At 53.8% G+C, this 12,956-nt stretch overlaps 4 protein-coding genes across 4 annotated transcripts; 2 read left to right on the top strand and 2 right to left on the bottom strand.

The window, feature by feature from the left end:
- Positions 1-1,429: 1,429 nt before the first annotated feature.
- On the top strand, positions 1,430-5,350 carry J4E79_004173 (uncharacterized protein; the record flags this gene model as incomplete). The annotated part of the gene is made up of 5 exons (XM_049353061.1): positions 1,430-1,648; positions 1,762-1,859; positions 1,913-4,744; positions 4,834-4,957; positions 5,093-5,350. 5 exons carry the CDS (start codon positions 1,430-1,432, stop codon positions 5,348-5,350), a joined length of 3,531 nt encoding a protein of 1,176 aa, XP_049212440.1.
- Positions 5,351-7,335: 1,985 nt separating this feature from the next.
- Positions 7,336-8,349, top strand: J4E79_004174 (uncharacterized protein; the record flags this gene model as incomplete). The annotated part of the gene is made up of 1 exon (XM_049353062.1): positions 7,336-8,349. The coding sequence occupies one exon, from the start codon at positions 7,336-7,338 to the stop codon at positions 8,347-8,349; it is 1,014 nt and encodes a 337-aa protein (XP_049212441.1).
- Positions 8,350-9,689: 1,340 nt separating this feature from the next.
- On the bottom strand, positions 9,690-11,512 carry J4E79_004175 (uncharacterized protein; the record flags this gene model as incomplete). The annotated part of the gene is made up of 3 exons (XM_049353063.1): positions 9,690-10,263; positions 10,354-10,822; positions 11,419-11,512. 3 exons carry the CDS (start codon positions 11,510-11,512, stop codon positions 9,690-9,692), a joined length of 1,137 nt encoding a protein of 378 aa, XP_049212442.1.
- A 384-nt stretch (positions 11,513-11,896) lies between these two features.
- On the bottom strand, positions 11,897-12,541 carry J4E79_004176 (uncharacterized protein; the record flags this gene model as incomplete). The annotated part of the gene is made up of 2 exons (XM_049353064.1): positions 11,897-12,304; positions 12,353-12,541. The coding sequence occupies 2 exons, from the start codon at positions 12,539-12,541 to the stop codon at positions 11,897-11,899; spliced, it is 597 nt and encodes a 198-aa protein (XP_049212443.1).
- Between the last annotated feature and the right edge of the window lie 415 nt (positions 12,542-12,956).

Here is a 12,956-nt window from a genome sequence, read left to right on the forward strand (position 1 = left end):
AGGTTGTTTGTTAGATCTGAACTAAGATAGGGTACTTTGATGACGATGACTGAGCGTGCACCCCTGGTAGTAGCGGCCGTCGATCCGGAGATTTTCCATGGGGGGCGCACTGGCTCGTCATGTTCTCCGATTGGCGAGTGTTGGTAGTACGAAGTGCCGGTGTGGAGGTGCAGCGCTCGCACGATGTGATGCACATCCCGTACAAAAGATCAAACATCATCTTATAGCTCTCACCATCAGATTCATGCATTGGGGGATGATTTTCCTCCTAGTATCTAGCTTGTTGCTTTCCCTTCAGAGCATATACACAGAAGTCTTCGGGACCTGATGGCAGCCCCCATCAGCTCCTCCATGCAGACAAGAGCCGATCGCATAGTAAACTCAGCATAGTTTCGAGTAGATTGAATACCAAAAGCGTTGTGAAGGCATCCGGACTTTACTGTCGCAGTGAGCTGCCAACAACCTGCACGGCATGGTAAAGTCAGACAACAGTGACAAATTGCACGGCAACTGTGCAGTATATAGGCCCAGAGACAGGATGAGTACACAAGATACCTCTTCTCTAACTACGTCGACCGTATTGGCTTATCGTGTTGTTGGTGAGGCGCGGCCCTATTCTTGCACATGGCGGCGTGATGCACGAACTAGCGGGTCACTGCAGCCGTTGAGACAGGCGCCAGTCAGAAAAGCTTAACCCCACAGATTCAGGAACCACGTTTCACGTCCGATCCAGTTGTAAGCGCATCGTGTCTTTTCTGTTGTAGACTGGATGTCGAAGAGAAGCACAGTCAGCCTCTCGGAAGAGTTGAACTTGCAAGCTGGCCATAAAAATGCCCAAGTGAGTTCGTTGAGTGCATCTGGCATTGCTGTGGTGTGTTGGCTACCACATGGTGAACAGATGGAAACTATGGGGATCTGATAAGATGAGATCCGTAGATGTGGCCTTGGATGACGTGCATGCCAGTCACCGCGCACAACACTTGGCGCGCTTTGCGCAGAGCAGTAGAATGACAAGAACTTACAGCACACGCGATCCCTTTGTGTGGATCAGGCTTTGTGCACCACTTGAGGGGTCAGAATACATGCAGCTCTTCTGACGCTTTACCGGTGCTGTTGTCGCAAACTGCCCATCGTCAGGCGATAAGTGGCAGGGGTTGTTGCGCTTAACGCCTAGCGCAGACCCACGGCCTGCAACCTCCTCATTCTCGCCTTCGCACCTCCCTCAGCATCATCCAGCGACTACGCGCCCCAGCACTTGCGATAACGCTTATCAACGACCCTGCAAGCTTCGCACACCCTCTGCGCTTGCTGCAAAATTGTTGCGGTACTAATACATCGACGCGCGCCCGCCCCGGCGGAGAAGCGACGCATGGCAGCAGCTCCACAGCCCCTCTGAGACATTCACGACTCGACAACTACGACCTTCACCATGGAGGCACCCCCAGATGTCGTGCCTTCCGTTGAGGCACCGCCCGCGACGCACGATGACTCCACCACGAAGCCAGCTCTGACGCCGCCCACGAGCGAAGACAACGACAAGCGATTCGAGAGGATGTCGTCCGAACTCTCCGAGCTGGACAGCGACGACGGCGAAGACATCGAGCCAGACCATTACTTCGAGGGAGGAAAGATACCCGTGTTTAAGCCAGTAGGTTGCCTATATGCAGATACCCTCCTACCCAGGACGAGAAGCACGCGCGCATGTTATGACTATGACGCGTGGAAATAAACTACACAAGATACTAACTACCATCTCTACAGACAATGGACCAGTTCCGCAATTTCAAGCGCTTCATCGACAAGATCGACAAGCATGGAATGAAGTCGGGTATCGTCAAGGTTATTCCACCAGCGGAATGGTAAGTCTCGATTATGCGCCTGTTGTATGACCTCCCAACTTAACTCATGCCAGGCGCCAATCGCTCCCTGATCTTACCGAAGCCGTCAAGGGCATCAAAGTCAAGAACCCTATCACGCAAGAGTTCGCTGGACAGCACGGCATCTACACACAAGCCAACATTGAGAAACAACGATCATACAATCTGCCGGAATGGAAAGCCGTGACGGACGAGCCACATCATCAGCCGCCAGCCAAGCGAGGCGAGCGCCGAAAGGCTGCTGCCGAACCCCCCTCTCGTACCCGCTCGTCGCGCGCCGCCCCTGCAAATCGCGATGCCTCGCCTGCACCTAAGCGCGGACCTGGTCGCCCTTCTCGAAGGCGCCAGGTGAAGAAGGAGCCAGTCGAAGACGATGAAGACGAAGACAGCTCTCCCGAGGTCCCCCCCACACCCACATCACCTGGAAAGGAAGAGAAGAAGACACCAGCAAGGAGGATCAAGAAGGAAGCGCGCGACACACCACCTGCTCGGGCACGCGGTCGGCAAGCGAAGACAGCCGACGAGAAGAAATCCGTCTCTTCTCGGCGTCTGAACAACCGCGGCGCAGTGGCCGATTACATCGACGAGGCTGCGTTTGAGGACTTCGACTACCACCTGGATGGCCTTGATGAATACACCGTCGAGCGATGCAAAGAGCTAGAGGACAACTACTGGAAGACGATCAACTATGGCTCGCCCATGTATGGAGCCGACATGCCGGGTTCTCTGTTTGACGACTCGACCACCTCCTGGAACGTCGCGAAGCTACCCAACCTTCTGGATGTTCTTGGAACCAAGGTCCCTGGTGTCAACACGGCGTACCTCTACCTGGGCATGTGGAAAGCCACTTTTGCCTGGCACTTGGAGGATGTGGACCTTTACAGTATCAACTACATTCACTTTGGTGCCCCCAAGCAGTGGTACAGCATATCCCAAGAAGACGCTCGCCGCTTCGAAGCTGCCATGAAGACCATCTGGCCAAACGATGCAAAGCATTGCTCGCAATTCCTTCGCCATAAGACCTACCTGATCTCGCCTCAGCGACTGGAAAGGGACTTCAACATCAAGGTCAACCGTCTGGTCCACTACGAGGGCGAATTCGTCATCACATATCCTTATGGCTACCACTCCGGGTACAACATCGGCTACAACTGCGCAGAATCGGTCAACTTCGCAAACGAATCTTGGTTGAGCTATGGTCGGATCGCAAAGAAATGTCTCTGCGAATCTGACAGCGTTTGGGTTGACGTTAACGAGATCGAGCGCAAACTACGAGGAGAGCCAACACCCGAGTACTATGAGGAGACTGATGACGATGAAGACGACGATGACGGCGCTGATCGTCTGCCCAGTCCTCCAGCCAGTGTCGCTGGCAAAACCAAAGGAAAGCCAGGCCGTAAGCCAGCCGGCAACAAGAGGAAGCGCGGCAAGGAGGATCCCAAAGAGACGTCTCGACCAAAGAAGCTCAAGCGCATTCGCATCCGTATCAGGATTCCAGGTCGAGGCATGCCCTGCATTCTCTGCCCTAACGATGTGGAGTACGACGATCTGCTACCGACCGACAATGGCATGAAGGCTCACCGGATCTGCGCGGACTATACGCCTGAGACTTACATCGTCAACAAGGGCGATGTCGAAACCGTGTGCAATGTGGCCAACATCGGCAAGGACCGCTTGGAGCTCAAGTGCAACTACTGTCGGTCTAAGCGCGGCGCCGTCTTCCAGTGTTCGCAAAAGAAGTGTACTAGGGCCTTCCATGCTACCTGTGCGGTGGCTGCAGGTGTCCAGGTTGACCTTGGTCCCATGCCTACCTTTGACGAAGAGGGCACAGAATACTTCTACGATGGCTACGACTTCCGATGCCGTTTCCACCGGCCAAAGAAGCGCAACAATAAGACTGTCGATGTTGAAGCACTGGAAAAGGACAAGTTTGTCTTGGCCTATGGCAAGACTCTCAAACCCAAGGATGTCATCCAGTTCCAGTACGTGGGTGGCGAAATGTACCAGATCTACGGCGCACAGGTCGTAGAAAACAGACCTGGCGAGCAGGCTGTCCTGGTAGATGTATTGCCTGACGGTGATCGAGTCGAAGTTGAGTGGAAGTACATACTCAAGCTTCATCCAGACGAATCGCAGCGACTAAAGCCATCCGCAAATGCCAAGCCACTTCCAGAGCATCTTAAGGAGAGCGACGCATCCCTTGACATCACGAACCGCACCGACGGTGTGCCTGAGATGGGCGATCCTTTCCACGACCCCAACTCCGAGCACAAGTGGGCTGAATGGTATACTGCTCCTGAGGTTACTCGGAGAGTGGCTAGAGTCGATCTCAGCAAGGAGGACCGGCTTTGGTACTACCTTGGAAAGCCTTCAACCGAGGCTAGGCCACAGTACACTGAGGACCCTGCAAAGCCTAGGAACAACCCCAAGAGCAACTTCCTTGAAACCGTCAAGCCTCCTCCCCCGCCAGTACCAACTTTCCATCGTACTTCGTACCCAGCCTCTTATCCCATCAAGCCGGCACCCATCGCAGTACCTCCGCGCACACCGATGCAATATCAAACACCAGATGGTCGGCCGTACAATTACAAGCCGAAGGAGTTGTCGATGTCGTCTTACAGGTCGCCGGTTTACAACCCTGATACTCGCAAGAATCCCAATTCGCCCGTAGCACATCAACCCAATGTCAGCTATGATCATCGCTTACCCACAGGACAACAAGGGCAGCAGCCATACCAAGGCTATCACACGCATCGGTCACCGCACCCTTCGCAGCAGCAACAGCAGTATCAGCCATATGTGCCGCCACAGAGCTACTCTAATGCGTCCTGGAAAACACAGTCGGCACTGCTCAACGGAATTGACAAGTATGCGCAACCGGCACAGCATAGTGCTCTACCGCCATACCCATACTCTCAGAGTCCTCGTCAGTTGCCACCCTCACCATACTCACCAGGCGCGGGACAGATTGCTACTTCACCTTATGGCCCACCAAGCCATCAAAGCCAGGCATCACCACACGGTCGCGCGTCGATCTCAAACATGCTGAGCAACCCTACTGGGACTCCCAAACCTCCAATGTACGCCGTCACACCCTCCTCTGAAATCATCTATGCTGCACAATCCCCCACTGAGTATTTATCCTACGTCATGAATTATCCCTACCTCAGAAATTGTTATTTGCGGAGGACAAAAACTTACATATCACCCTATAGTCTGGATGGTGGAATTGCACCCGAATGGATGCCAAAGCAGGCTACGTCGAGAACCAGTGGTACACCTACTTCCATCGCACCAAGGCCTATCGCGTCACACGGAGCCGCGCATTCTCCCGGATACTACGGACCACCGCCACCAACGGGCCTACCTGCACCAAGGCCATCCGCACAGTTCCAGTCTTCGGATGCTTTCCAACGGGAAATGGCAAGGACGACGCAGACTCCCGAGGCGCCAAAGTGGGAACAGATGCTTAAGCAGCTCGCTACATCGACAGGCCCCACAGGGACGCCATCTATGACTGCGCACTCGCCACAGGCGCCTCAGCCTCGCTACCCTCCCTCAGGGCCCCGCTCCAGTCTATCGTACGACCTACCTAGGAGCATGCAAGCTTCGCAAATTCAAACCCCACCAGGACCGCCACCACGCGAGCCACAACGACCAACACCTAGCCCCATTAGTGATGACGGCAAAGGCGGTCTTGTAGCTGTACCAAGGGATCAGAAGCCAGTGCTGCCGCCGCTGCAGGCTACGACGAATGTCCATGGAGCTGAGACATGGCGCTACTCGTCTTAACGGCATGTGAACGGTTTATGGGGCGTTCGGTGGAACTAGTGTATTGTAACGACATGTATGACTAGAGGGTGACTTTCGGCGTTTTTAATAGGGCCATGGCATGGGCTGCCAGTTTCCTTTTCAATGCAGCATTGTCGTGCGGCGGTAGTACAATGATAACTTTCATCTGTTCAGCGGTATGATTCTTGGATCTCGATGTGTGCAAAAATGATGTTTAGTAAACGCTGTGCATAGGCGTGTTACACCCTTCACACCTTGACAGATGAACACCGGGTCTCCGGTAGGAAGCGAGCCTTGGCCAGCTGTACCGTCGCTTTAGCCGTTGCTTGTTTTCGGTTGCCGGCTGCTAAAGTTTCTTGGCCCGAAATGAAGGCCCGTGTGGCATGGAAGCGACATTGAAACGCATAGAGAGCAGAGACCCACCCGGACAACATAAAACACCAGTGGAGTTTCTCCGGGCGGCATTGATTGAGGCGCAGAAACAGGTACTGACGTTCAGGCACCAGTGGAGGCAGGAACATGTCGTGAAGTCTGTTACGATGCAGTGTAATTTGCCGAGGGTGTGTGTGTGGGACGGTTCGGTGAGTGTTCCAGTCTCAGTACCTGGTCTCGATCGAAAGAGCAAATACAGAGTGCACACCGTAGTTCGTATGAATCAAGACGTTGGTACCAAGCGCCTGGAACTGTCATGCGTACAGTAGTGGAGGCGCGCGCTGTCGTTGACCCACTTTCAGGGGGGCATGGTATGAAACGATGAAAGTCGGAAGCGACCATACGGAGATAAAGGCGCTGAGGCTACGATCGGACCTACGGGTGTATACCTAGGTTTGCTGCAGATTAATGAATGTGAGGAGTAGAGCCCGGTCTGCCGGTTTGCCGTCGTTGCGTTTATGCCGCTGGGTGGTGGGAGATTTGGTGACGCGTAGATGTCGTTTCTGAGGCGCTGAGTCTAAGCGAGTCGAGATGGTTCTAGTGTGCAGCGGGCGGAAAGAGTCGTTGATTCATTGCGCCCAAGCTTCTTTGCACCATCACCAAGAACACAACATGGTATCATAACCAAAGAACGAGGAGTTATTGTGAGAGCATAATGTGCGTACGGGTATTCGGCCGCAGAGAATGTACAGCCACTGCATCCAAACACCGGTGCAATGGTGTGCTAGCTGTATCTGGCGTCTATTCAATGTTCAACCCCTCTTGCGTTTCGCTTTGACATGTTCCTTGCGTCGATCAGGAACACCTGGCCGAGGGCTGCTCAGTATACTCTGTTTACCGCCAGGATCAGAAGCCACACCATGAAACAAGCACCGCCATGACAAGTGACAAGCCCACCTTGCGAACATCGAGCACCCCAGCTCCACAGCCCTGAAGCATTGTACGCGGAAACGGTTCCCTTTCTGTCAGCTCCACTCCTTTCATTTGACACATGCACAGCGATGCGCCATTTCCGACATGGCAGTATCTGAGTATAAGAGTACCTCTCGCCCAGCATGTAGAGATTCCTCACCACCACAGTCATTCAGTCAGTCGACATTCGCTCACTTCACCTTCGTTCACTTTTTCACGCTTGAAGCGCCTCACATTCTTTACTATCTTCGTTGATCTCGAAGTATCTTTTTGAACACCAACCCTTTCGTCCAAACCAGACTTTCCAACACCCAACACTACAATGCCTTCCAAGATTCAAGCCGCTGCCATCCTTGGCGCCTTTGCTGCCTCCGTCAGCGCCCACGGTCACCTTTCTGCCATCAAGGTTGACGGCAAGGACTTCACTGCCTACGACCCGTCTTTCCAGTACCAGACCCCCTCCCCCGAGGTCATTGAGTGGTCCTGCCCGGAGTGCCTTGACAACGGTTTCGTCGACCCCTCCATGTACGACGATGCCACCAAGATTGCCTGCCACAAGGACGCCACTGCTGGCGCAAAGGTTGCTACTGTCGCCGCTGGTGGCAAGCTCGACATCTCGTGGACCACCTGGCCCGAGTCCCACGTTGGCCCCGTCATCGACTACCTCGCCAAGGTCGACGATGCCACCAAGGCCAAGTCTACCGACCTTGAGTTCTTCAAGATCGACGCCGCTGGCTTCGAGGACGGCAAGTGGGCTTCTGACAAGCTCATCGCCAACAACAACACCTGGACCGTGACTGTCCCTGACAGCATTGCCCCTGGTCAATACGTCCTTCGCCACGAGATCATCGCTCTCCACTCCGCTGCCCAGGAGAACGGTGCTCAGAACTACCCCAAGTGCATCAACATCGAGGTCACCGGTTCCGGTACCGCTACCCCCAAGGGTACTCCGGCTAACAAGCTCTACACTGCCACCGACCCCGGTATCAAGGTCAGCGTCTACGGCGGTGACATGTCCAGCTACGAGATGCCCGGTCCCGCTCTGTTCGACGGTGCCAGCTCCGGCTCTGGCAACGCTTCCGCGCCCAAGCCTTCTGCCTCTGCTCCTGCCGCCTCTGCCCCTGCCTCTTCTGCTTCTTCCGCCCCTGCTGCCACCAGCTCCGCCGCTGTCGCCGCTGTCTCTACTCCCGCTGCCTCTGCCCCCGCCCCCGCCCAGACCGGCAGCGCCAGCCTCGACAAGGAGTTCACCCTCGACACCTTCATCTCCTGGCTCGAGGAGAAGGCTGGCTCTTCCAGCCAGAAGGTCCGCCGCCACCCCCGCGCTTTCCGCGTCTAAGTTCGTGGTGTGATGATGATAGGAGGCTATGGAATGGTAGAATCCTGGAGGATGGATGATGGAAAGTAACGCTTTGGTGTTCTTCATTTCTTGTACCTACTTGCTCTGAATCGCTTTGGTTCATTGCTTCTTTGACTGAATGATATGTGTTGCACACTTTACTACTATTCTTTTCGCGTGCAAATTATTTCAGGTGCCTGTGATTTAAGTGCGCTGATGGAGACCGACGACCTCATACCTGCTTTTGTTGTTAGCTGACAAGCTGTTTTCGATGCCAAATTGACTGCAGTGACAGCGAAAGAGCATTTTATCACAAATGTGCTAATGGTAGGCGAGCAAGTGGGGCTTAGTGTATCTGACATGCGCATCGGCGTTACCCCGCCTAGTAGCAGCATTTTACTCCTCGTTGCGCTCTTGTAAATCTTGTCCGGGGAATTATGGTTTTTGGTTTTTCCTGACTCTTCATCAACCAACCACATCATCCGGTATAGTCCATCGGCTAGGATATCTCGCTTTCACCGAGAAGAGCCGGGTTCGGTAAGCTTGAATCTACTACACCTCAGTTCGACCTCTTATACTAACAATCGACGAGATTCCCGGTACCGGAATTGGTAAAAGCCTTCTTTTTGCCATCTATTTGCTGTAATGGGCAGCAAGAAATGGATGTTTAGCCGTGTTGAAGCTTTTTAGGTTTTTTTTTAACTTGGCAAACTTCAGTCGAGCCCGTCTCTGGGGCCATCCACTCGCGCTGCATAGAAAGGTGCATGCACTAGGCTTGATACTGTATACTATTGTTATTCCTCTTCTATATGCGTTGGTGTGGTACCTGCTCTCTTGTTTGGCTCTTCTTTGCTGCCAAGCGCGAAGCATAGCCTCCGCCCTAATACGGATTCTACGTGCTTCTGACGCTCAGTACAAGTAGAATTGATGGCATCCTAGCACTGGGGTGAGGTTGGATCCAGCGCGTACCAACTGCACTCGTAACGAGATACGTTGGTGTTGACATCTATGAGCTCTTCTCGGATCGCCAGCCCTTTTTGTTCACTGTGTTGCGCGAAAGCCTACCACTTTGTGTGGGTCTACTTTAGTAGAGTTATTTGCAGTGCGACAACAACAAGACAGGAATTCATGTCATTTTAGACGCCTACAAAGAAGCATGCCTTGACAGATCACACTACATAGCCCAGATTGAGGTATACATTGACTTCTATACCGAGAGCCTACACGCGTGTAGCACTGTGAAGACCTCCAGGGTGACTTCATTTCTGTCATACTTATCAGAGGAGCGCATACATACACCTGCTAAATCCTGCTACTAAACATGAGTATCAAGTGTTCTTCTAGTTCTGCTCGTCCTCCGCTTTCTTCTCATTCTCAGCATGCTTCAAGTCAAAGGCCTTGACCTTTTCTCTCTGGGACTGCCTCCACTTGGCCTGATTCTCCCTCTGCTTTCTCTTGCTCTCGATAGCCTTAGGGTCCCCTTGTGCGATCTTCAGATCGCGGAGGGCTCTCGACCGGCGCCCTGACTCTAGGGACTTGCTCGGTGCCTTCTTCGTAGTCGACATCTTGCTCTTGTCAAGCGCATCGTTGAATGGTATCTTCCCATCCATGGCAGCGACCTTCGCCTGTGTGGTTTTGTGGGTTTGCGTGATGCTCTTGCGCTTCTTATCGAACTTCTCCGCGGCGATTTTATCACCAGCGGCGATCTTTGCTTGGTTCATTTTGTAGGTCTGGCGATCGTACCCTTCCTTTGACAGCCCAGCCTTCAGTCCGGTCACTTTGGTCCTCTTCCTTGTAGGTCCCTCTTCTTCGTCGTCGTCGTCTTCTTCGATCAGCGCGGTGTTGACCCACATACGCTCCATCGCCTTCTCGAACGTGGCTGCCCTTGGCCCATAGCGCGCGATCATCTCGGAGCTCTGAAAGAATGTCCGGCAGTCCTCACCGGCGACGGTGTGCACCTTGTAGATGAGCGCGATCTTCTAGATCTGTGCAACGGTAAATTACCGACCTTGAAGCCAGTCGCTGAGGTACTCGAAGCCAGATGGAGTTCGTGGCCACGTCAGCGCTGTCCTCAGCTCTATCTCATCGCCATCACCGTCAAGGAAGTCGGCGAACACGCGCAGCGGAACGAGCTGTCCAGTCGAGTGCTGGTGCCATGTCTGCGTGGTAGATAGAAAGGCGGGGAGAGAGACCGGCCGCCTGAAGTAGACCATTGTCAGGTCCACAAGGCGCTCTCGGAGGGCTTGCCGATGTTGGGCCTTCGTGGTAACGTGGGCTCGATACCTCTTGAAGCACTCCGGGTGGTTGATGTAGAGGACGATGCGGCTTAGCTTGCCGTGAACATCACGTTCCAGCCACGCTATCCGTCCTATGCCGTGTCCGAGTTTGACCTCGGTCGCGTTGATGTGGCTGAGCTCGAGGTACTGGTCGTATAACGCTTGTGGATAGCGACCAACGACAAGCACAACTCTCGCTGTAGACAACGATGTGGGCCTATGTGGTGACATATGCGCGATACCTCTCCATTAGCTCTGGATGTGGGAGCATAGCATCTCATGCAAGAAAAAATTCGAACAGGTCTGGAGACTACATCAAGATGAGAATGTGCAAAGTGTGTGACCCAAAGTCGATGTAGGCACCAGGCTGATAAGTGTTTTTTCTTGATTGACGTGGTAGCGAGAATGCGATGCGACATAGTTCGCGTCTGGGTTATTCGCTAACTATGCTATGCGACCTGACACGACTTAACATGCTTTGCTGCGCGCTGGTCTAACCAGAGGGCGGGTCTTCTATGTACGGAGCTTGGTCAACAGCATCCGGAAACCAGCGATCCATAGCAGGTTCGGTCTTCGGCCAAGTCTTCGTCTCGCTGTCGTCACAATGCCCATGGATAGTGAAGGGTGTCACGGGCTCCGCCCTGGCCGTCTGAAGCAACTCGTCGATCTCTGGATGGTGAGGGGAGAGGCGAGGCAACAACTCCTCTATGTCTTCAATCACGTTTTGTGTGGTCGCTGCAGTAGTATGAAGTTAGTATACATGTCTCATGCACTTCGCTCAGCCAGAACTTACTGTATGCGTTGAAGAGTCTCGCCTCTGATATCTTGACATCAGTCTTTTCCAGCTTCCTGAGCTCTTGCGTGTTGCGTTTCCCTGCGAATGCCATTGTGATGGCGGGGTGGGGGAGGAGGTTCTGATGGCGGAGAGAGGGATGCTGATGGCGGCAGGGTTCTGAGAGCGGCCGCGGCGTTTCGACGGCGGCAGTACTGGTCGCGAGCAAACTGAAGGGATTGAGGGAGCTACCCAGGTCATATCTGAAATCCCAGTGTGCGAGACGCGAAGCTTACCGCGTTTGGGTTGTTGTTTACTCGCTTCGAGGAAGGGGAAGGAGCAGCCCACCATCACCCCGCGCGTCAGACCATACCAGTATCCAGAAGGCCGTAAAATGCACATGGAACAGATCATGTATCCGGATCAGAGCGAGTGTAGCATAGAAGTGGTTGTACGTCGTCAACGCCATGAGCAGCGTGTCCTAGTAGGGCATGGCCATCTACTCCAACCTCCTCAAATCGTCCTTCTGCAGAGCCGCCACAATGTCCACCTTCTTCTTGGGGATGGGCCGAGGAAGCCCACGTGAGCGATACTCATCACGAACCATGTCTCGGGACTGGCCTGCGTATGCATCTTCTTCCTCTAACTCTGCGCGTCGGTCTTCTTCCTCATTCTCTGTCCGTCGGCCATCTTCCTCATTCTCTGTGCGTCGGTATTCTTCCCCCATCGCCATGCGTCGATCGTCCTCCTCAACATGTGCTGGCCGGCCATCTTCCTCTCCCTCTGCACGTGGACTTTCTTCTTCTTCCTCCTTCTCTGTCTCCTTCTCTTGTTCTTCGAAGCAGCATAGGCGGTACTCGTCGTACCATTGCGTGTGCGAAGAAAGCATAAAGCCGACAAGACCATGCTACTCAGTGTTAGTGTGTGTCTTGTACAGACAGCGGATACAATATACCTCCAGGTTCTCGCGCAACACGTCGCCCAAGACAGCCATGGTCTTGTCACGGACCTCCCGTCGACTGGATTGGTAGTCGCATAGGAGCCAGCCGCTGCTTGGGGTGTCGTGCTGGATCTGAACAGCTTTGCATGGAGGAAGGGTCGTCAATAGCGCGAGCGCAGACTTGAACTCTTTCGTATCCGACATTGCTGAGAAGGTATCGCCATCGGCTGCGGCTGCGGCTGCGGTGCCTTGATGTAGCTGGTAGAAGAAAGTGATTCTCGGGACCTAGAGGCGTAGTGTGGTGATGTGATCGCTCCATCGCTCAAACTTTGCAAGTGACACTGCGCGCGCAGGAAAGTCGGCGTCAAGCTACGGAAACGGAGTCAGCATGTGCTTGTGTCTCCCTCATCTGAGACTCACCTGGGACTCATCTGGGACTCATCTGGGACTCATCTGGGACTCATCTGGAGGGAAGCGGCGGTCGAATTGACAATGTTGTAGAAGCTGTCTTTGCATCTGCCCACGAGCTCCTTGTTGCACGTCTGTCGGAGAGAGCGAATGTCGCAGCACGCAAGATGGCGTAGAATCATGCTAAATAGCTCGACTGGAACTCCCGCCA

The sequence above is a fragment of the Alternaria viburni genome, assembly GCF_023758015.1.
Source record: "Alternaria viburni strain BMP 2772 chromosome Unknown scaffold_7, whole genome shotgun sequence".
Classification (NCBI taxonomy): domain Eukaryota; kingdom Fungi; phylum Ascomycota; class Dothideomycetes; order Pleosporales; family Pleosporaceae; genus Alternaria; species Alternaria viburni.